We start from the raw sequence: 24,829 nt of genomic DNA on the forward strand, positions 1-24,829 counted from the left end.
CTGTACAGCAGGTTCTTTATGGTTTAATATTGTCTGCCTCTACCAATAACATTTTTGTTATGTTCACATTTACATAATTTTGTATCTTAACCTGTCTTTTTAAACATTATTAATTCATGGACATTTTTAAATTCAAGAATATAAATTTTATTTTGTAGTCATTATGACACTATGAATTTGTAAGCTATCCCTCCTTTTCAGTGACAACTCTAGGAGTGAGAAGATTAAGCATTCCTAAAACCTAACTTTGATTTATAACAGTAAAACAAGAAGTATGAACAGGACTGTTAGGGTACTGTGATTAATTTTTGTCAGTTGTCTGACCTCAGCCTTCACATGGCAATTAGCATAGCTGATGTTAAAAAATGAAGTGGTCTTTATCCAGAATGTGTCTCACCAAGGGGTGCTGACATAAGGCTGTTCAGGCCAATCACATGCAAGAAGGATCCTTCTGAGGACTCTTGGGAAAGCTTTTGCTTTCCTGTCTAGTTACACATTAATAGAGTCATTGTTACCTGAGAAAAACAAACCCACTTTTGCTTAAACCACCCAGGGGTCCATTTTCTCTTACAGTCAAATATGGTCAAGGATATACCATATCCAAATAGGAGTAGGGAGCCTACATTAACATTCAAGAGACATAACAAAGGAAAGTCTTTCTAGTCAACTTTGTAAAAATACACTGTTGCCTTGGTTTTATTAGTAATGTAATCATTGTCTTCTATAGAAAGAGATTTAAAAAGCTATTTTTTGGGTTTTCAAATTCACTGGTTATACATGTAAAAATTTTTAAAAATTGTAAAAAATATCTGACTTGACATTTTCTAAAATTAAAAGATATGGAAAGAATCTCCAAAAAAAGCACAATGTACCTCATTATATAATAATTTTAAAATTGTTTAATCATTTGTATAGGAAAAAATAAGACTTTACAGGAAATAAATAAGCTGGGAAATATTTTTGTCACAGAATAGGACGAATATTTTTATATGTAAATATGAATAAATTGTAGAAGTCATCAAGAAAAACAGTGATATATAGACACAAGAATTAACAGGAGAAAATAAGTGTAGCTGTCAAACATGGGAAGATGTTAAGGACCTATAATAATTAAATTATGAAAATAAGGTAATAAAACTGAGAATAAAAGACATAAAATTGAAAGACTAAATGGAAATGGAGTACAGTCATCTACTCTCAATAATGTTCATTGATGTAAGCTTTTGGAAAGCAGAGTAGTAATCTGAAAAATACTACTTTTGTCTTTTCAAATAGTTATTCTATTCCTAAGGAACTAATCTAAGATATAGAAAATATTTATGAAGATGCTGACATCTGAACTAATTATGACAAAAAAACAAAATATCTCACAACAGAATAATTAAGTGACTTGGTATGCTTCTAGCAAATTGATGCTTCTAAAAATTCTAATCACATGTGATATATGTATATTTTAATCTAGATAGATTAAATATGAATATAAATTGCATATATAGGATGATTCTAACTACTTGAATATGTCCATCTCTACCTTATGATATAGATAATTTTTGGTACACTTTTCTTATTGAGGATATACTATAAGCATCTTATTGAGGATATACTATTAGTAAACAAATTTTGTAATACCTTTTATGCATATAAATAGACCAATGCTATTTTAAATACACCAGCATTCATTCTAAGCTGAAGTTATTACTAAGCAAGGAAGCTAACAGTGCCTTGCTGAAATTATTCATTCAATTATCAATGTCAATTTTATTTACTAAATTCAAAATGTATAGGAAATAAGCAGGATCATCAATAGTTAGAATTTAAGAGAAGAAATTTAAAAGTATAGAACTGGTTACAAATCCCAATGTGTCTCTGAATTTATAAGGATTACAAGACCCACAAACCATCTTTTCTGCATTATGGCAAAGCAACTATAGCAAGCTGTTTTCACAAAACCTTTGGAACTCATGAAAAGTAACACAAAGTAAGTTTCAATTTCTGAAAGAAAGAGAACAGCAGACATACCATAAGGGCCTGCATTAAGTGAGAATGTGATCCCATGTGAGAGAAACAAAAAGCTAGAAAACAGTGAGTCAAAGAAACAGATGCAAACATGAATCTAACTCTGCCAGCAGCAGTTTCAACTTCTAATCAAACAGCAGATTTTACATGTAAACACAGTCTGGAAGAGGCTGAAGGTTACATGTTGGATTTTTTTTTCCCCCAGTCTTGCTAACTAAAATGAGCTATCACATTAGCAACTGTATTTCTTTAAGCACAAAGATCAACAGATAGATGCAAAAACATTTTACTGTGAACAGAATGTTTTAAGAGTACATATTAGAACACAGTCTATAAGACAAATAGCAAGAATATATTTGTAGATTATCTTTCCATTATCTTTTATTACATGTATTTAAAAATATTTATTTTTATGATTTATCTTACTCATCAAATTTTACTAAATACAGCAAAGAAAATAGATTTTAATTTGTATATAAATACATGAATTTTGAGGATTACAAATAATTAGTTATAACCATAGTTAAGAGCACAGACTCTAAACTGAGTTAAATTTGTTTTGCAATAGTGGCCCTGCTTCATGCTACTTTTAACAATGCTAACCTTGGGCAAGTAGTTAAAGTCTCATTTTCCCAGTTGTAAAATGATGAGAATGATAACAGTAATTATTTCACACCGTTTGGGTAGAGAAGTTAAATACTGTGTTGAATACAAAACACTTAGCAGTGTCGGAGAGAGAGAAATCACTAAATAATTGCCAAGAGTTAGATTTATTGCACTTTTATTACATTGTAATCCTCATAAAATCTCTGTAAATTAAATGCTATTGTTTCCAATTTACATATTAGTTAGGAAAGAATGAGAACAATAGTTATCTCAATCTCTCAAAATCTTTTAACTTTCCAGAGGCTACAACTATTTTTTTTAAAGGGCAGAGATAAAGTAATAATCTTTTCTAATTTACAAGGGGATCTAGAGAGAATAGATAAAACAATATCATCTGTAATTTTATAAGAACTACCACATAGTGTTAAGGGGATTACTTCTTTTTTATATTTCTACCAATTATAGAGCATACATTACTGGTATAAAGAAAATACACAATAATCTGTGTACTTTTTACATGCATTCTTTTAGATGTCTCAAAACTTAAGAATGCACCTTCCCTTTTCTTCTACAGCCTATAATGTGATTGGTTATGCACAGGTGTTGGAAGATACCCCCCAACACACACATACACTACTGTAGGTAAGCATATGTGCACATGTAATTTCATGATTTCTGTCTTGACTTACTGCTATGTAATTGGCAAAAGTGGTCCAGCATTTGATAATATTTGAAATGATATTGAACACTGCCATAATTGTTTGCCGTACAGTATACTTTTTTATACAGAGGAATTTAACAGTGTAAAAGGAAGAAATCAGAAATACTCAGTAAATCAATGTAGAGAAAAAGAAGGAATGAAAATAGTACCTTACCTGTAATCAAGGTAGTGAACTTTTATTTGCATCAATACACGATTATAAATAACTTGAGCAATTTTAACTGTCATTCTGACAGGAGGCAGTTCACATGTGTACTAATAGGATCTTATATTCATGTAGCTGTGCTTTCTCTAAGATTGTCAAAAGAGTACAGTGAAATGTATAACATCCCCCTTAGCATCACCATCTCCCACTTTAAGCAGAGGTGGCATGGATTGCTCAAACAGCTGGTGAACAACAAATCTCATACTCAGATGTAAATCTTACCTTTGGGCCCATCATTTTCTGCACTGTATTATGTTTTCACTACTACAAGTGGAAGAATAATAAAAGTAAAATTTATTTAAAATGGAAAAAGTAATACAAATTAATATGATAGACTGATGAATGTATAAAACGTTAATATTCATAATCTGCTTCCTGTAGAACAGGGAGGCAAGAAAACAATATAAATTGTTAGAAATAAAGACTTACAGAATCATAACTCAAACATAACCAAGTCTTTAGTAAAGAGTCATTAATTTCTACATATTACCTGCTAAGAATATTTTAAATTTTAGGTTGAAAAAATTTACTAAAAAGAAAGTATTTAAGCCCAGATATTAATCTAGGACTAAAATATGTCATGCCTGACATTTTAAATGTTTTGACTGAGTTACAGTTGATTAATGAGTAAATTGAGTATTTGTATAAGACACCAAAAAGTACTTTATATTTTTAGATTAACTGTGTGCAAAAAAAAAAAAAAAAAAAAAAATGTGAAGAAACACTTTAGTAAGAGGATGCTAGCTAATTTTCACATGTTTTATCAATTGGATTAAAAATTAATCTTTCATTTGTGGGGACAGATATGTGAAAGTTCCAGTTTGTGACATGAAAGGATATACCATTCAGATATATGCACACATCATCTGAAATCAATGTATTCTGCTATTACATGAATACTGTATTCATATGATATTTTGTGTATTGTGTTTTGTATATTGTTGTATATTTAAATTAGAATTGGATACATATCATTGAAAGACACATTATATAATAAGCTTTTGATTTACTGAGAGTTATTCCCTAATGAATGAAGTTTGGAGATAATACCTTTAAATCCTGAAGTATTTTTAATCACTCTAAAATGGTCAAATTGAACTTGAATTCATCTTTTTGAGAGATGGTAATAATGTGGTAGTATTAGGAGATAAGAGATATGGAGATAAATTTTTATGAAGTGATATTTCTAAATGAATAATAATTAGATGGTCAATATGACTTTATTACAACTATATCACATGTTAAATAACCATATCACATGTTAAATAATTATATTACATGTAAAATGATTTTACACATAAAATATATTTCTATCTTTTTTCATTCAAAATACACTAACCTTGTCCTAAAGTTTGTAGGATGAGGATGTCCATCATACAAGGATAAGTAGTCATATTCTTCTTCTAGTGCAAATGACTGAAAAACAATTTGTATTCTGTTTCGTTCTTCTGCTATTATTACCCACGTACAATTTGCACCATTTGGATATCCATATGGAAAACCGGGACTTTCTATAGTGCCATTAAGTCCTTTTAAAGTTCCACCACATGTATAAATAAATCCTGCAACAAAAGACAAATAAAAAGATATTAACAGCATATTAAAAAAATTCAGGGGACATATTATTTCATAAAGTTTTTGATGTCTACAACAATTTTCTAAATGACATTTTCAAATTTAAATTATACATATGTAACAAAATATTAGAATTTTCATTTATCATGTTGAAGTTAATAATTATTAACCAATTGATGAAATAAAATCATCCCATATATCTGACTCATTACACATTACATATTCCAACAAACACAATTCTATCTTTAAGTTTAAATTATCTTTAAACTTATAATCTAATTGTGGAAAATTACAGTATTGAACATTGAATGATTCGGATGTATATTGATTCTCAACAAAATAATTTCACCTTTTCTTGGCAAAGCATGCTAACTTCTACAATATGCCCACATCTCTACCATGTAACTCATATTTATCTTAAAACACCCACCTTGATGATAAAAAAAAAGCAATTTCTAAACTGTCTGTGATTTTCCTAATTTTGATCAGAGCAGTTGGTGCACTTTGGGTATAATCTTAAATTAATTGCATCAGAATGAATTCTGAAGTTGGGGGGAAAATATATTGAACTTATGGATCCTGGGCAACTGACAACAGAGATATTGAGTTCCACATTAACTTCATGGGAGGTCTAAGTCATTGCAAGCCTGACTCCTGGAGATACCTAGAACACTTATTATATTTCTTGAAAAAATATTTTATTAAATATATAATATCCTGTATCCTATTGTGGCATATAAAAACCTTAAGATTAATACAATGGTCAGAAAAGATGGTCCCAGGATTTATTTAGACTACATGCTAATAAAGCTTAGACCTAGAGGCAGGATCAGAAATTCTGTTGAGAACTCTTCACAAAGATATTATTATCTACATCTCTGGGTCTTATATGAAGCTTAAATTCCAGGAAACTGGAAGTCACAGATACCAGCAAATTTGAGGAAGAGAACACCACACTACCCAAAATATCAGTTTTTGGAACTGGTTGTAGAGATGCAGGAAATTTGGGACTCCTTTTTTGGGAAAGCAATGAATATATTTTATACAGGTATAGATCTTTTGGGAAAAAAAAAAAATACTGTGCACAGAAGTTTAGAGGTCATGTTGGTACATTGTGGCAAAGAGAAGTTCATTTTGAATGCCACACATTCATTCCACTCTCTCTTCACAGTAGCTTTTCATGTTTTTATGCGAGTCACTTCTCCACTAAGCAGTCATATTATTTGGTGTAGCTGACACTCTTGATTCTAGTGGTAAGGATTATGGCTCAGTCTGGTTGAATAAATATAATCCCACACTCTGAGTTGTATTTAGTTCTGGGATCTACTCCTATTATCTCCATACATGGCAAAGCAAGTCTGAGATACGAAACACAGTTCTTGTTATTCTATTGCCCTTTTAAAAATTTACGAAGAAGTTGGTTCAGGTGAATGTTTTTTTAAAAAAATCAATATTTGTATATATTCAGAAGTTTTTGCTCATGCACCAAAAGTCAAATAGGGCATTTTATGATTTTCAAAAATAAATAAATAAGTAAATAAAAGAAAGGTCCCTTTTAAATTGCTTCTTGCTGAGCAATTACTTTGAAGCCTTAGGTTAATTAGCTATCACCCATTTCTATTAGTTTTCTGCCTGAACAGCTTCCAATTTGAACTTCATAACAAAATGCAAGCATGAATCCCTTTAGCTACAATCTGATCTATGGTCTGTTTTATATATTCTCAAGTCCCATAACCCTGATCATTTTAGAAAAGGACATATGTCCTAAAATAACATGCTTGGCTATGTCCAATAAATTTTTAAGGGCCCACTTATTTATATATTCCAAGTCCTTTCTCTTCCTTTTTATTTCTTTAAGCAAATTAGGAATTATATCTATTTTAAACTTTCTTATCTGTATTCTTTATTTTATTTTTTGTTTTTTAAACCAAACATGACATTATTCACAACAATGTACATTTTTTTCCAAGAGTAGTCTTAAAATTTCACTAAAGAAGTCACATAAAATCAGAAATAGAATTTTTAAGAGTATTAAATAATACCCTTCACTTATGTGACACAGAGTTGGTTCATGTTATCAGTTCAGTGTTAGCCTTTCTAGGCTTTTTCTAGGTAGAGGCACACAAATGCTTATTTCTGTGCATTTGATATAATGATTCATTTTCCAAATGAATTCAATGATAATGTATATATTTTTCTAAATCTTTATATTTATTTTTTAAGTACCACTGATATTCTCTGGTTCAGATATATACTTGTACTGCATTTTTCTTCCTAGTGCTGAGGATAGAACCCAAGACCTTGTGCATGCTGAGGAAGCACTCTACCATCGAGCTGTTTCCTTGACTCTACTACATTGTTTTTTAATGATGACATAGTTACATAGTATAAAGTATGCCTGTATTATAATTTATCAATCTGTTGATAACTTTATTTTTGTAGTTATAACAGCAGAAAAACCACAACATTGGGACCATATCCTTGAACACTTGTATAATATATCTTTAAGATGAAATCCAAGAAGTAGGGACTGAATTTAGATAGCTACAGCCAAGTTAATCTTAATGGATGTAAAAAATTTTAATGCTAATACCATAGTATGAAGTGGTTCCCACTTGCACCCCCCAATTATGGCAACATGAGACTTTTTGAAAGGCAAATTTTACAAGGTAAAAAATGTTATCTTAGTATTTTATTTTCCATTTCTGAGATTTACTTTTGATATATTTTGTCACATTCTTTTCATCACTTCATAATTCTTCTTTTAAGAATTGCCTGTTTAAATCATTTCCAAGTTTTCAAAGATACTTTGCCTTTTTCACCACTTGTTTAATAAACGTTTGCTTAGGTTTATGATGATTCATTGACAATCTATATTTGCCTTTGTATATGCACTTCTAAATAAAACAACTTTGCTTATTCTTTATTGATCACTGCTCTCATAAAATCACAACTCCTTATTTTTCTTTATTGCACATGTAGATCATCATGTCCTTTTCAACTCATCTCCTCTGACAATCCTTGTTCCATATCCATTCCTCTATTCATCACACATATTGTTGAGGGTTAAGTATGAGGTGACCCCAAAAACTCATGTGTAACACAATCCAAGAATCTTCAGATGTGAAATGATTATAATATGTGCAATGTAACATAATCGGTGAATTAGTACACTGCTATGGATTAACTGGGTGGTAACTGCTATGGATTAACTGGGTGGTAACTGTAGGCAGACAGACAACAAACAGTGGGTCCCTGGGGACCTGTATTTGGGAGCTCAGCTCCGCAGAGAGCAGAGCTTGCTCTCTGCTGACTGGTGGTCCAGTTCTGAGCTGATTTCCTATGCCAGGCCCTTTCATCAGGATGTTCTGTTTCACCTCAGACCAAGAGCAACGGAGTTGGCTGACAACAGACTGAAATTCTGAAACTGTGAGCCAAAATAAACTTTTCTTTTTTTTAAGTTATTCTTGTAAGGTCTTTGTGTCAGAGTGATAAAAAGCGAACTAAAATATATATCATGCCTTAGGGGTAAAATAGTAGAAAAGTCATTGTTCTAACACGTCTCCTGGGACCTGATGATCTAAATTGTGAGACACAAGAATATTTAAGCTGTTATTGCAGAATAAGTTATGATCCATGATCTGGATAGGCACACTTTGCTAAAAGAACACATGGGGGAGCAAATGTTTATTTAGAGAAGTTACTGAGGTTTATGGAAAATCCTTTCCAAAAATTGGCATTGCAGCTTTGTATAGATTCAGTCTTTGAGATTTCTGGTGCCTTGTATTTTCCCATCTTGATTATTAATGTTCACTTAAGAGAGCTCATTTATACTTTAAAAATTTTCATTACTAGGTCACTTGATCAATGGGAGTTTATTTAACAATGTGGGATTTTTTTAAAGTTTTCCTTATTTTTTTTTATGTCCTTATTTCATCTTTCCTATACGTATAAAGCAAAGTAGTGACTATTTGTACATATTTTAATAGTATTTTAGAATTTTATTAATTAATTAATTAATTAATTTATTTATTTATTTATTTTCGGGGTTAACCAAGGTCAAGGACACAGTAATATTCACATTTGTGTTCACTTTCTTTAACCATTTTTTTAAAACCACTGCAAATGTACTTGTATGCTCAATTGTGTTGACATGATTACAGCAAAGATTGCAAAGATTGCTTGTGACCTCCTCATTATCAAAATAGTTCTTTTTTTATCCTTTTTTTCATCTTCATGTATTTGAAACTGCTGACCATTTTTTTTCCCCTGGGAAATCTCTTCTAACTGCTTCTGTGATGATACCCTTCTTCCCTGATATCATGGACTTCTACTTACTTATTTACTTAAATTTATTTGTTTGTTTTTGTGGAACAGAGGATTGAACCCAGGGTCTCAAACATGCTAGGCAAGCACTTTACCACTGAACTACATTCCCAGGCTTTCTCATGGATTTCTAAAAGCACTCCTTTACTAAATTTCTGTCTACTAATTTTTACAATTTTCTCAGCAACCATACACACAACTATTGACTAGGTATAGTATAGAGTTTACCATCGTAAACTGTAAAAGATACATAACTTCATTTTTATGTGGTCACTTTTCTTCTAATCTCTATGCGAATGTAACAATCCATGTCAAGGACTAGTCACCACATCCTCTGGGATTCTTCTTATTCTCTGATTTCATCAGTGCATTCTTTAAACCCTCTTAAATGTATCTCTCACCCTTCTTTGTTGTAGGGAACATTCCTCAAGCTTATCCTGACAGCAGTCGCTGACACCATGGTCTAAGTAAGCCAAACAGTCTGGACAGAGAAACTGAGGTAATGGTAATGACTTCCTATGGACTGAAGGCCTTTGAAGTTGCTGAGGCTGAGCTAGGAGCTGAAGGGAGTCTCACTCTTCATGCATCCCAGCAAGCTGTGATATGAGCTCACCTGCACTGCAGCTGCCTTGCCTCATGCTGTGTGCTGGAGCTTACCATCCCCCGGGTCCTTTGTCTCAGACTTGTTACTGGGCAGAGTCACTTAGGCATACTTGGTTTGTTTACATTATCTGGATGTATAGCTCACCTATAGGCTGGTTCTGTTATGCTTTAACAAGTGTGTTAACCTGATTGGGTAATGTGCCTATATATGTCTTGTATAATCCTAAGTAGAATTAGATCTGTGCCTTCAGAGCCCCGTCTCAGATGTCTGAATGAACTGGGGTAGATATTGACATCCTCACTCCCAGCGGGACCCTTAGTCTCTGAACATCAACACTTTGTTTTTCTATTCTAAATTCTTTGGTTTTCATTCAGTTCTTCCTCATCTGCTGCCTGGAGCATTTTAGCAGTATCTAATCCACCCTGCTGGGCTTCATGAGCTTGCCTATTCACTCAGTTCTCCACATTTGGACTGAAGGCATTTCAATGAAACAGAAACCAAATCCTGTCACTTCCTTACTCAACAATATTCTTTGACTTCTCATTGTCAATAAACATCCATACTTCTCTCTGTGTACCTTGCATCTCAGCTAACTGATTTTTGTCCCCATTTTACTGAGATACGATCCATCTTTAATTTTATATCCATGAACCAGATTTTTAAAAATCTTGAAGGTGATCTGGGATCTCCAAAGTTGACTCACAACTCTTTCCTCCAGACAGAGCATGGAGTGAGGCACCTCTACATAGCTGTTCATAGGATTCTCAGTGTAAAAATCACTTATTAGACATTGAAGTGAAGTGCCATTTTCCATTTATCCTTTGTTTTTCTCATGGCTACTTCTAGTTTTAATGTTTATCAATTATGATGTAATTTTTTATAAAACTCTTTCCCTTAAGTCTTTCAAAAATTTGTTTAAATACCATGGCAGCAAGAAATAGAACTAAGCATTTGGTAGAAATGCAGTAAGTTTTTTCAAATACTTCCTACTATTTTTTCTTTGCAAAAAACATATGACATCACAAATTTCCACACTGAGAAAACTTACAAATAGCATAGTATTGCAGTTTTGGATCAATTTTTGAATAACGGACGTTTTTAAAGATGTGGGTATGTGCATTCCTCTTTTCAATCTCTTATTAATAGAAGAACACATTTACAAATCCTTTAAAGAACCAATAACACTCACTGTGAAACAATATTCTTTTTCAGTAATGCCAAAAACTTTCAGGAAATTATCTCAGAAAGGCATAAGAACACTAGATACATTAAATTGTATACAAAGTAAATATTGAAAACAATTAAAAATGGAAACCCATGTTACTAGTAAGTATATCAAGAAGTAAAACTATTACACTCTTTAGAATGCTTGTTATTTGTTTTTAATCACAATATCTTTATTTCTTGAATTACCCATCTTCCTCAGATTTATGTGACTTTCTAAACTTTTATTTAAAATTTTATTGTATATGTATGCATTTCTACATAGTCAACTACATTCTCCTATATTTTCTTCTAAGTTTTTATCCATTTCGTATCATATTCAGATCTAGAATTAATCTTTTTTATTGTATGAAACAGGAATGAGATTAATTTATTTTCTATTTGGATATACAAACCACCCAGCACCATTTATGTATCCATAGTTGGTTGTCACTACATGTGAAATTTTTTGTAGCCCTGTTTCTGTATACTGGTTACATTGGTCTGTACCACATTATCTAAACTAAGTTAATTACTGTGTTTGGTCATGCAAGTCCTTCATCATTATTTTTCTTCTTCAAGATAGCCTTTATTTTTTTTTGAAACAGCATTTCCATAAACACTTTAGAACCAATTTATCAATTTATGAAAAACAGGAACATCTGGAATTGAAATTGGGATTACTTTGAAACTACAGATACACTTGGAAGAATTAACATTTTTTTCACATTGATAGATCAGCTGGCATTATGATAAAATACTAATTTATGCTGGCTCTTTTAAACTTAGAGATGTCTTTTTTACCATCTTACCCCAGTTCAGTAACTATCACTTTACTCCAATTCACACTTTGAACCATTAATCACTATCTGAAATTACTAGTTTACTTATTTGTCATCAGTATTTTCCAGTAGAATGTCAGTTCCAGTGTTTTGGAGGCTCACCTGTCTTGGTTCTTGTTGTATCTTCAAACCTAGTATAGTTTCTGATAGATAGTGGACAGTTTTAACTGTTAAATCAATGAGTTGATAAATGATAAAATAAAAGATTCAAATGTATCACATATTCAATTGTCATTCAAATTATTTTCTTTTACTACTACCAAAAATATAAACAATTAACTACTTGATTATCCAAGTAGTATAGCTAGATCAGTCTATTTGAAGCCCAAAATTAAATTAAAAATCTCAATCTGACTTAGTTTCTTTTAGGATCAGGTTCAATGTAAGTTTCAATTCACTAAAGGACTAGCATATATTTTGCCTAAGGTTTTAAAAAATCTTGCTTGCATTATTCATAAATTAACAATTAACATAAATGAAGTCACAACAAATATATAATACATATATAATATATGTAGTATGTAAATGTATTCTCTCTCTACATATATAAATACATACAATATAGGTATATAATTTTTTATTTTTATTTTTTGTACAAGGGATTGAATTCAGGGCACATTATCATTGAGCTACATTTCTGACCCTTTTTTAAATTTTGAGATATTGCGATAGGATCTCACTAAGTTATGAGATAGCCTACTTTTACTTTGTGACATTTATGTATGTTTTTCCAAGGGACATCTCAGATCACTTTTCTCTTGATTTCTTTAACAAATCTGTTTTTTTCCCAATACATATGATGAACATAAAACCTTCTAGTTAGTAAGAGTTAGTCAGTTTCAAACTCATCTCTCAGTATCTTGCTCATCCCGTAGCTCTCTGATGTTGAAGAGTTGTAAGGTGGGAAAGAGTTTTATGTGCAATCCTAAGAGAGAAAGCATTAGAAGATGTGCCACAGAGATTTGTTTAGAGCCTAAGCTACATTTGCTGTCTCCGAAAATGTTCTTCTGGTCCCAGAGATTTCCTAAGTGAATATTCCATAATCTGGAGTCTAAATCTTAGTTTCATATTATCAGAGAATTGAATAAGCAACACAGATAAGGAGTCTGTCCATCAGAAGTAGACTTACAATAGGTAATTTCATAGAGATTGAGGGGAACAAGTACAGAGCCAGTATTTCTTTCTACTAGCATAGTTTTTTCTATCTAGCAAAGGTAAGAATATGTATTAAATCATAAGATATTTGTAATTAATTTAGAGAAATGAATTAAAACATCTATTTAGCATATGAGGCATGTTTATCTTTCAAATGTTTAATATAGTATCTAATTTGCTAGTTTTTTATGTTTACCTCCAGAGTACATTTACTTATTGGGTTAATACTATGATGAATAATGCTAATGTTCATTTCTTATACTCCAATTTCTTTTCTTTCTTTTTTTCTTTTCTTCTTCTTTTTTTTTTTTTTTTTTTTTTGGTATAAAACTTAAATACCTTTCTTTCTGACAATTCTTTTTTTTTTTTAAGATATGTTCATAAGATTTGTTTGATCATAAATGCTGCTGACCCAGATGCTATTCTGCCTTTATGGGAAGCCCTTAGTTCTACTTTTATCAAAAATGTGTTCATTTATTGGTTTAATTCTAAAGGAAAAATCTGATTTCCATTATTTGTTTTTCTGGTGCTCTTCACCATAACATCCACAAAGAAAGAAACATAAAACACTCAAAACTTCCACTAAAATATCCATTTACTGAGATTTCTATTTTCCAGGAACATATGTTGTCTAACTTAATCTTCTCAATAAGCTTGTTAGATCACATATGCTTACACTGTATATTTTATAGCTGATGAAACATGTATGAGTTTTATCTATTAAACTTATTAGTGTATGTCTCCTCCTTTGGATCTCTCTCTGAATTATTATCTTATTCAAATTATCTTGTGCTATTAAATAAACTCTACTGCACACATTTATGTTACTGAGTTCTGCTGAATCTGTGATTTCAGACCCTTATCCCCAGAGGAAATAAAGTCTACAGACTTCAGACCATTAATTTTGTAATGTTTAAAATTCATTCCAAATTTATGGCCATGACATTTCAAGCTTTTTGCCAACAAAGCTTTTAATATTTGAGTCAGTTTACCCTTACATATTTTATGAAAAATCTAGGAGGAACTTATTAAAATGATCTCATTAATGGTAGAAATACAAATAAACCTCAAAAAAGTAGAAATTATTTCCTTAGGTTGTACCTAAGTTTGGCAGTTTGAGAGAGACTATAATGAATTGTCAAAAAAAAAAAAAAAAAAAAAAAATTGAATAGCTTCCAAAACTCGAAGTAACACTGAATTCCCTATTAAAAAAAAAAAAAAAAAAATGAAACAAACCTTAAAAATGTAAAATTTTCTAAGGATAATTTATGTAGATAGTATTTTCTATGAATTCATTTAATTTTAATTAGGCAAATGGCATATTGCTCTTCTGAAGAATGTATTAATATATTTTCTTTTATTATGAGAATAAATTCAGAATAAAGAAAATGCTGACCTCACTAACATCATCAGATATGTGGCATAGTAACTCAAACTACAAGCCTGCTTGTCTTCCCAGTAGTTAGCTTGAAAACTAGCAGCCTTGCATCCATGGTAACTGTGAAAAATAACAGTATTAGAGCAAGTGGAGGGTGAACCAGGTTCAGCGCTCCTTAACAAATTCCTTTCTCACCCACCAAGTTGTCACAATTTAGACTATCTTGCTGCTACTGGGAAAACTATTCACAGATGTTGTTATACGGCCTAAAATGGAAGTCACCCCATGGTTAAAGCCCTATTCCCAGAAGATTTGTCAAAAAAAACATCGTTTAACATTGCGACTGCCTGAAGCAGGTAAGTTAGAACAAATGAGAACCATGTCAAAACTTAAAAAGAAGATCTGGAGAAAGCGATGCCATAGCAGATTTTAAAAAGCTCTAACATACTTCTGAGGATATGTGTTTGTGTAGACATGTGTGCATATTGAGAAGAGACCAGACAGGGTCCCAAGAGATCTATCAATTATTTGAGCTCCTTCCTGAAGAAGGAGCTAAGACAGATTTGTAAACTTTCTAATGTTGAATATGGACATGAACACTTAGAACTCCCTTGGAAAGGGATGAAGATGTGCTGGTTCAGGACATTTGAGAAAATATCTGGTCTATAATAGGCTGATCACAAACTGAGAAAATACTTGAGTAGTCATAGTAGAAGTGCTATAGGCTTTACAGAATTTCCTAAAAGTGTCAATGCATGAACAAATAGCAAAACAAAATACATGCACAGCAACAAAACCTGGATGAGAGGGGATATGATTTTGCCAGGTGATAAAGTCTAGTATTTAAAAAATACATATTTTCAAAAAAAGCTCTGATGTGCTAAGAAACCATAAAGTATGGCTCATGTACAAGTAAAAAAAAAAAAAAAAAAAAAAATCAGGGAACAGAAACTGTACTTGAAGAAGCTCAGACAGTGGCTTTAGGTTATTTATAATAAATATGTTTAAAGAACAAAGAAAATCATGACTAAGAGTTAGTTGAAAGTATAAGAATGGTGTCTCACAATGAAAAATATCGATAAAGAAATTATTTTAAAACAATTAGAAATTGTTGGAAATTATAGTACTTGAAATAAAAAATTCACTATGGGCATTCAAAAACAGGTTTGAATGTCAAAGGAACAATCACTGAACAGAAAGCTATGTCAACTGAGATTAACAATCCTTTCTGAGAGTCACAAGGATAAAAGAGTGAAGATAAATGAGCAGGGTCTCAGAGACATTACGGACATCATTATGTGTACCAATATATGCCTAACAAAGTCCCAGAAGAAGAGGAAAGAAGAGGCAATCAAGAACATTTTGAAAACAGTAGCTGAATTCTTCCAAAATGCAAATTTAAAATATCATTCTCCGCGTCCAGGAAAATCAATGCATTCCAAGTAGAGATCTATACTGATATTGTCACAAATTGTTGAAAGAAAGAGAAAATATTGAAAGCAACAACAGGAAAATATGATTCATCATATAAAAGAATCATAGTAAGATTGATAGAGGATTTCTCATCAGAAATTGTTGAGACATTAAAGCATGAAATTATCAGTTTAAAGGACTGAAAAAAATTAAAATTTAACAAGAAAATCTATATAAAGGATTTTCAAAAATAAAGGGGAAATATGACAATTTTGGAAAAATAAAACCTGCAAATATGTATCACTATCAGACTGTCTTAAAAGAAAAATTCGAATGAGATTTTTTGGCTAAAATAAAAAGACATTAGGCAGTAATTCAAATCCATATGAAGAAATAATGAGCACAGTGGGATAACTGTAGATAAACAAAGGAAGTGTAAGTGTATATTAGTAACTTATTTTTTCTAAGTACATTTTTAAGTTACAAAACAATCCTTATAAGACTGTGTTGAACATCTTATAATAAAGAGTTTGATTTTGTGTGATATTAATATTATTGAAAAGGGACAATATGGAGGTATATCCAGAGCAAATATGTTCTGAATATTATAGAAATTAAGCTAGTAATCAACTAGAAATTTGAAGTTAGATACTGGTTGTTAATATCTCACTATGAGTGAAGAATATCTTTAAAATATATTAAAAATTGCCAAAAAATAAATAAAGCTGTATACTGAATAGTACGTAGCAACATCAAGAAGGCAGGAATCAAGTGATAGAGGAATAAATGTGTAAAGCATATAGAAAGCAAACAGCAAAATAGCATGTATATACTCTACCTTATCAGCTATGACATCAAATAGACAGAGAAAAGACATTGGGGTTAAAAGACAGATATCAGCAGGTGGATCAAAAAATTCAGAGACACTTTAGTGATGAAGAAACAGAAGTTATGAAGAAACAGAAAAAGTTGCAAGAAAAATTAAGGAAAAATATATATAATATGCAACTGATTATGAAAATTGAGTCATAATGGTTATGCTAATATCATAAAAATGACATCAAAGGCCAAAGCATATGAGTACCTAATGCAATGCTTAGAGGTAAATACATAATAGTAAGCACCAATACTAAAAAAAAAATAAGTAAGCTTCTAACTTAAGGCACTAGAAAAAGAAAAGTAATTGAATCAGGAATCAAAATGACATCACAAAGTTAAAAACATAGAGAAATGAAATAGAAGAGGTAATAGATAATAGATAAAATCAGCAGCACCAAATGTTGGATCTTTGACAAGATCGACAAATTCATAAACCTTTATCTAGGCTGATCAAGAGAAAAAAGAAAAGACACTGTACTAAAGTCAGGAGAAAATGAAGGGAAATCAATACCCATCTTATATTATACTGATTATTAATCAATACCCATCTTATATCAAAGGCCATAATGCTATGAACAAAATAAATAGATCTTTAATCAAATGACTCACACTGCCATAATTTACTAAGGAAGACATAGAAAATCTGAATAGATCTATAACAAGCAAAGAAATTGAATGTAATAAAAAATATCTAAGAAAATTCTAGATCAAAAATATAGTCACTGGTATGTTCTAACCAAACATTTAAAGAATTAATGACAGTGTTTTTTTTTTTTTTTTTTTTTTTGTAAACTTCTACAAAATGCAAGAGGACAGAAAACTTCCCAAATCATTTTCTGAAATTAGAATTACTTTGATACTAAATAAAAGACAAAGACATCCCAAGATAAGAAATCTACCAACTAATTAATATCTGTATCACTTGTAACTATACAGATGCTTTCAATGAAACACAAAACACTGAATTCAGCAACGTATAATTACACACAGTAAGCAAATGGAACTTATCCAAAGAATGCAAAAGTATATTAGCATTCTCTAATAAATTAATGTAAAATATCATATTGATGGAATAAACACGATATATTCTAAAAAAGTACAATATGCTTCTTTTTATGAAACATAAAAATTAAATTAATAATAGAAGTATCTCTTCAACCTGATAAAGAACAACTTATTAAAATGATGACTAACATCAAACTTGATGGTAAAATGCTGACTAGTTCATTTCTAAGTTCAGGAAAAAGACAAGGAAATGCATTCTGGCTATCTCTATTCAAGTTTGTAGTTGAGATTCTAGCCAAGACAATTAATCAAGAAAGAAATTGTGAAATGCAGTCATACAGATAGCATGATAGTCTGCACAGAAATTCCTAAGGAAAATATGAAAAACTATTAGAATGGATTAAAAATTCAGCAAGGTTGCAAAGTGTAATACCAATAAACAATAATTCATTGTATTTCTATAAACTAGAAGAGAAAAAAGTTTAAATTAGGAGAACAATTTAATTTACAATGGAATACAATGATATCTATGTATACATTTAATGACAAAGATGTAAAACTCACATACTCAAAACTGTACAACACTGTTCAAAAATACTAAAGACCCAAATAAATAAAAGACATGAAATAATTGAAATCCCATCATTATAGATTGGAGGAAAACATTTTTAACATGGCACATACACCCAAAACTAATCCACCTATTCTAAACCATCATTAACAATATCACAAATGGATTTTTTCTGAAATTGACAAGATGCTAGCTAAAATTTGTATTACAATTCAAAGAACCCAGAATGACTCAACAATTAAAAATAGTTTATGATTCCCACATCCTACTTTGAAATATATTTTGAAGCAGCAGCAATTAACACAGCATACTACTGGCATAAAGATTAAATAAACCTTAAGTGAATAGTATTTCAAATATAGAAATAAAGTCTTACATGCATACATACTTGATTGAAGAATGGGGGAATCTGAAGGGAAGTAATGTCTTTGTTCCTTTTTTTCAAAGAAAACTTATTTTGAGATAATTGTAAATATACATTTGTCACTGAAAAGTAACTTGCCCATTTTGTAATTGAATTATTTTGCTTCTGTTGAATTTTGAGAAATTTCATGTATTCTTTGTACTAGATTTTAATCCAATATGTTACTTCCAAATAGTTTTCCATGAAGACTTATCTTTTCATCTTTCTAGCAGAGTATATGACATGGCAAAATTTTTGCTTTGGATGAATTCCATTTATCATTTTTTTTCCATTTATGGATCATTCTTTGGTATAATGGCTAAGAAGTCTTTGCTTAGTCCTAATACATTTAGGGTTTTCTCCTATTTATATTTCTCTAATCTTAATAGTTTTTTATTTTACAATTAAGTTATGATTCATGTTTAGTTAATTTTTGAATCAGAACTAGTTCAACATTATTTTCTTGCCTGTGCATGTGGCAACTGATCCAGCCCCATTTGCCTAAAAATATGTCTTGCCTTCAAATGTTTTGTACCTTTGTTGAAATCAGCTTGTCCTTTTTTTTTTTTTCACTTAAAATTTTTATTTTATTTATTTATTTATTTTTATTGTAAACAAATGGGATACATGTTGTTTCTCTGTTTGTACATGGCGTAAAGGCATACCATTTGTGTAATCATAAATTTACATAGAGCAATGTTGTTTGATTCATTCTGTTATTTTTCCCTTCCCCCCACCCCTCCCACCCCTCTTTACCCTCTATACAGTAGTTCCTTCCTCCATACTTGCCCCCCTCCCTAACCCTAACTCTAACCCTTCCCTCCCCCCCATTATGTGTCATCCTCCACTTATCAGCGATATCATTCGTCCTTTGGCTTTTTGAGATCGGCCTATCTCACTTAGCATGATATTCTCCAATTTCATCCATTTGCCTGCAAATGTCATAATTTTATCATTCTTTATGGCTGAGTAATATTCCATTGTATATATATATACCACAGTTTCTTTATCCACTCATCAATTGAAGGGCATCTAGGTTGGTTCCACAGTCTGGCTATTGTGAATTGAGCAGCTATGAACATTGATGTGGCTGTATCTCTGTAGTATGCAGATTTTAAGTCCTTTGGGTATAGGCCAAGGAGTGGGATAGCTGGGTCAAATGGTGGTTCCATTCCAAGTTTTCTAAGGAATCTCCACACTGCTTTCCAGAGTGGCTGCACTAATTTGCAGCCCCACCAGCAGTGTATGAGTGTACCTTTCTCCCCACATCCTCGCCAACACCTGTTGTTGCTCATATTCTTGATAATCGCCATTCTAATTGGGGTGAGATGGAATCTTAGGGTGGTTTTGATTTGCATTTCTCTTATTACTAGAGATGTTGAACATTTTTCCATATGTTTGTTGATTGCTTGTAGATCTTCTTCTGTGAAGTGTCTATTCATTTCCTTAGCCCATTTGTTGACTGGACTATTTGAATTCTTGGAGTAGAGTTTTTTGAGTTCTTTATAGATTCTGGAGATTAGTGCTCTATCTGAAGTATGATTGGCAACGATATTCTCCCACTCTGTAGGCTCTTTCTTCGCATTGCTGATAGTTTCCTTTGCTGAGAGAAAGCTTTTTAGTTTGAATCTATCCCAGTGGTGGATTCTAGCTTTTATTTCTTGTGCTATGGGAGTCCTGTTAAGGAAGTCTGGTCCTAGACCAACAAGGTGAAGATTTGGACCTACTTTTTCTTCTGTAATCTGCAGGGTCTCTGGTCTGATTCCGAGGTCCTTAATCCATTTTGAGTTTAGTTTCGTGCATGGTGAGAGATAGGGGTTTAGTTTCATTCTGTTGCATATGGATTTCCAATTCTCCCAGCACCATTTGTTGAAGAGGCTATCTTTTCTCCATTGCATATTTTTGGCCCCTTTGTCTAGTATAAGAAAATTGTATTTATTTGGGTTTGTGTCCGTGTCCTCTATTCTGTACCATTGATCTACCTTTCTATTTTGGTACCAATACCATGCCGTTTTTGTTACTATTGCTTTGTAGTAGAGTTGAAGATCTGGTATTGCAATACCCCCTGTTTCACTCTTCCTGCGAAGGATTGCTTTAGCTATTCTGGGTTTCTTATTCTTCCAGATGAATTTCATAATTGCTTGCTCTATTTCTGTAAGGTACACAATTGGGATTTTAATTGGAATTGCATTGAATTTGTATAGCACTTTAGGTAGTATGGCCATTTTGACAATATTAATTCTTCCTATCCAAGAACATGGAAGATCTTTCCATCTTCTAAGGTGTTCTTTAATTTCTTTCTTTAGTGTTGTATAGTTCTCATTGTAGAGGTCTTTCACCTCTTTTGTGAGATTGATTCCCAAGTATTTTATTTTTTTCGAGGCTATTGTGAATGGGGTAGTTTTCCTAATTTCTCTTTCTGAAGATTCATCACTTATGTATAAAAATGCGTTGGATTTATGGGCATTGATCTTGTAACCTGCTACTTTACTGAAATCACTTATGAGTTCTAAGAGCTTTCTGGTGGAATTTCCAGGTTCCTCTAAACATATAATCATGTCATCAGCGAACAGGGATAGTTTGAGTTCTTCTTTTCCAACTCGTATCCCTTTTATTTCTTTGGTTTGTCTAATTGCTCTGGCCAGAGTCTCAAGAACGATGTTGAATAGAAGTGGTGAAAGAGGGCATCCCTGCCTTGTTCCAGTTTTTAGGGGGAATGCTTTCAGTTTTTCACCATTTAGAATGATATTAGCCATGGGCTTAGCATAAATGGCCTTTACAATGTTAAGGAATGTTCCCACTATCCCTATTTTTTCTAGTGTTTTGAGCATGAAGGGGTGCTGTATTTTCAATCCAGACCCTAAAAGCTAGAAGGTCCTGGAACAACATTTTTCAAGCCCTGAAAGAAAATGGATGCCAACCAAGAATCTTATACCCAGCTTGTCCTTTTTAAAAGTTTGTCTCTGGGTTCTTTATTCAGTTCCACTGGTATATATGTTTACTCCTTTGTCAGTGCCCCATAGTCTTGATTAGTGTAGCTATATGACAGGTTTTGATATCAAGTATACTAAATCTTCCCATGTCATTTTTACTTTTCAAAATTATTTAGCTATTTTGGTTCATTTGCATTCAAAACATTTTTAGAATAATCTTGTCTATGTCTATGTACCTTGCTGAGATTTTTGGTAAGAATAGCATTAAACATATATTAGTTTGGAGAGAATTGATTCATTTACTCTTTTGATACTACTAGACCATAAACACTGTATGTTTCTGTTTATTAACATATTCTTTGTTATCTATCATATTTGTATATTTTTTCAGAATAGAAATCATGGACATGCTTATTAGACTAAAATCTAAATATTTCATATTTCTAATAACTATAATTGATATTGTAATTTTAATTTAAATGCACTGATGTTCATCATTATTATATATTAATAATTGTAGTTTTAATGTTTATTTTGTATTCATGATATAACTAGGCTCACTTATTAAATTTATTAGTCTGTTTGCAAATCTATAGGACTTTCTACATAGCTTCTACAGTTTTGTGGTTGAAGGCTCCCCAAGAGACTATGTGTTAAAGTTTAGTCCCCAGGGTACTTTTGGGAGATGATGGAACCTTCAGGTTGTAGGGTCTAGGGGGAGTATTTTAGGTCACTGACAACAACCCCTTGAAGGGACTTTTGGGACACTGACTTTTTCCTCTTCTTTTGCTTCCTGAGTCATGAAGTAGGCAGTTTGCTCTGCCATGTCTTTCCCGTGCTTGACATTAAGCATCCATATTAGAGATCCAACACTATGGTTTCACCTGACCTTGGGCTAGAATCTCCAGAACTGTGAGCTAAATAAGCTTTTTTCTCATAAGTTAATTATTTAAGATATTTTGATATTGTAACAGAAAACTGATTTACACAATCGCCAATTATAACAACTGCAATAGGAAGAGTTGGTTTTATCCCCCTTCATCTGTACTGTTTTTATATTATTTTCTTGTATTAGAATTGTAATTTTTTTCTTTTTAGTCTCTCAATATGATGAATTGATTATTTTTTAAATATAGAACCACTCCTCATTTTTGCAGTAAATGTTAATTGATCATAATATACAACTACTATTTATATATTGCTGATATATAAAAGGGGTTAATAGATTTTGCATTTATATTCATTTAGATTATTGATATATAGTTTTATGTAGTGTGTTTGTTTTAGTATCACTGGTATATTTGTTTGCCTTCCTCATAAAGTGAACTGTGAAGTTTTCCTACTCTTCTGGTGTTAAATAATTGGTGCTAATATGCTTAAATGTTTGATGAGATTATCCAGGGAAACAAACTAGGCCTGGGTTTTCTTTATTCTTTTCTTTCTTTTTATTTACTTATGTTTTTTTGAGTTTGCATTTGTGAATTCTAATTCCTTAAAAGTTACAGGAATATGCACAATAGTATTGTATATCAGAGAAATTGTGGATTTTTTATAAGTAGGTACATTTTACCTAAGATGTCAAATTAATGTCTATAGAGGTGTTAATAATATGCCTTTCTTATATCTTCCATGTATGTAAGATTGTAATATCTCCTTTTTCATTCTTAACATTGGTACTGGCATTCATGCATTTAGTTCTACAAAACATATCTCTTATTGCTTTAGCTGTGTCTTTCTCATTTGGATATGTTGAATTTTCATTTTCATTCAAATTATTACATTTTTAAAATTTCATTTGAAACTTCCTTTTTGACCGATGGTTAATACAGAAGTGAGTTGTTCTGTTTCCAAGTATGTGATTTCTCTCTTAACTTTCTGTTACTGATTTTTAGCTTAGTATCATTGGAATCAAAGAATACCTTCTATATCATTAATTCTTTGAAATTTGTATAAATTTTATTACCCAGGATATGGTCCAACTTGTATATGTTTCTTGAAACTTGAAAGTAATGTTACTACAATGTTGTGAATACAATATTCTATAAATGTTAAATGTTAACTGTATATCCTATTGATTGATGGGGTTGTTGAGTTCTAGATCCTTGCTAATTTTTGCTTATAGGGAAGCCATCCTTTTCATTTTGCTGATGGCGAGATCTCTCTCTCTCCCTCTCTGTCCTTTTTTTTTTTTTTTTTTTTTTGTCTTTAGTTTTCAATTTAATTATGATGATGTGCATGGCTTGAATTCTTAGTGTTTATGTTGTTTGAAGTTTACTCAGCTTTTCAAATCAGTAGGTTTGTCTCTTGAGAAATTTACTAAAGGTTTTTTCTTTATTTCTTTGAGTACCTCTTCAGCTCTGCTCTCTTTCTTCTTTCCTGACTTCAAGACAAGAATGCTAGTTACTTTGTTTAGTCCTAAAGGTTCTTAATGTTAGTCATTGTTACTGTTTATTTTCTCCCTGTTGTTTAGATTGAGTAATTTCTATCTTCACTCCTTCCATTGTTTTGTCTGTTTCCTCCATTCTACTGCTGAGCACATTCATTGAGATCTTCATTTCTTTGATGAGAGCTTTAATTTCTTTGCTGTTGCCTGACTTACTGAAAATTTTGATTTACATGTATTTGTTCCTTGAGTCTGCTTTAAAATAATGTTAGAAAATTTAAAAATTTGTATCTGGTGATTGTCTTTTTCGCTCAGTTTGAAATCTTGCTGTCCTAGGTATAACACATGATTTTTATTGCACCTTGACATTTTTATATTATGCTGTGAGACTCTGGATTTTAATTTTCATTTTATGTATATATTTTTGAGACTACCTAGTGGAAGAATCGGGGTGGGATGGGGCTGCCTTATTACTCTCAGGTTAAGGGAGAAATTCATGTTCCTTCCGTAGTTTCCACTAATAACCAAGGAAGTATCAATACTGTAATTGGGATAGTGATCCTCTTACCCTACACTAACACCTTCAGATACCACTCTAGCAAGAAACAGAA

General features: G+C 31.6%; 1 protein-coding gene across 2 annotated transcripts in view; it reads right to left on the reverse strand.

Moving 5' to 3' along the window:
• The window catches only part of CSMD3 (CUB and Sushi multiple domains 3), a 1,211,679-nt gene that overhangs the window by 1,076,714 nt on the left and 110,136 nt on the right, over positions 1–24,829 (reverse strand). For both annotated transcript variants that reach the window (XM_079134049.1, XM_079134050.1), the window contains exon 2: positions 4,888–5,110. In XM_079134049.1, the coding sequence (XP_078990175.1) occupies positions 4,888–5,110 (223 nt within the window). The remainder of the gene's footprint in view (positions 1–4,887; positions 5,111–24,829) is intronic.

The sequence above is a fragment of the Sciurus vulgaris genome (genome assembly GCF_902686455.1).
Source record: "Sciurus vulgaris genome assembly, chromosome: 1".
Classification (NCBI taxonomy): domain Eukaryota; kingdom Metazoa; phylum Chordata; class Mammalia; order Rodentia; family Sciuridae; genus Sciurus; species Sciurus vulgaris.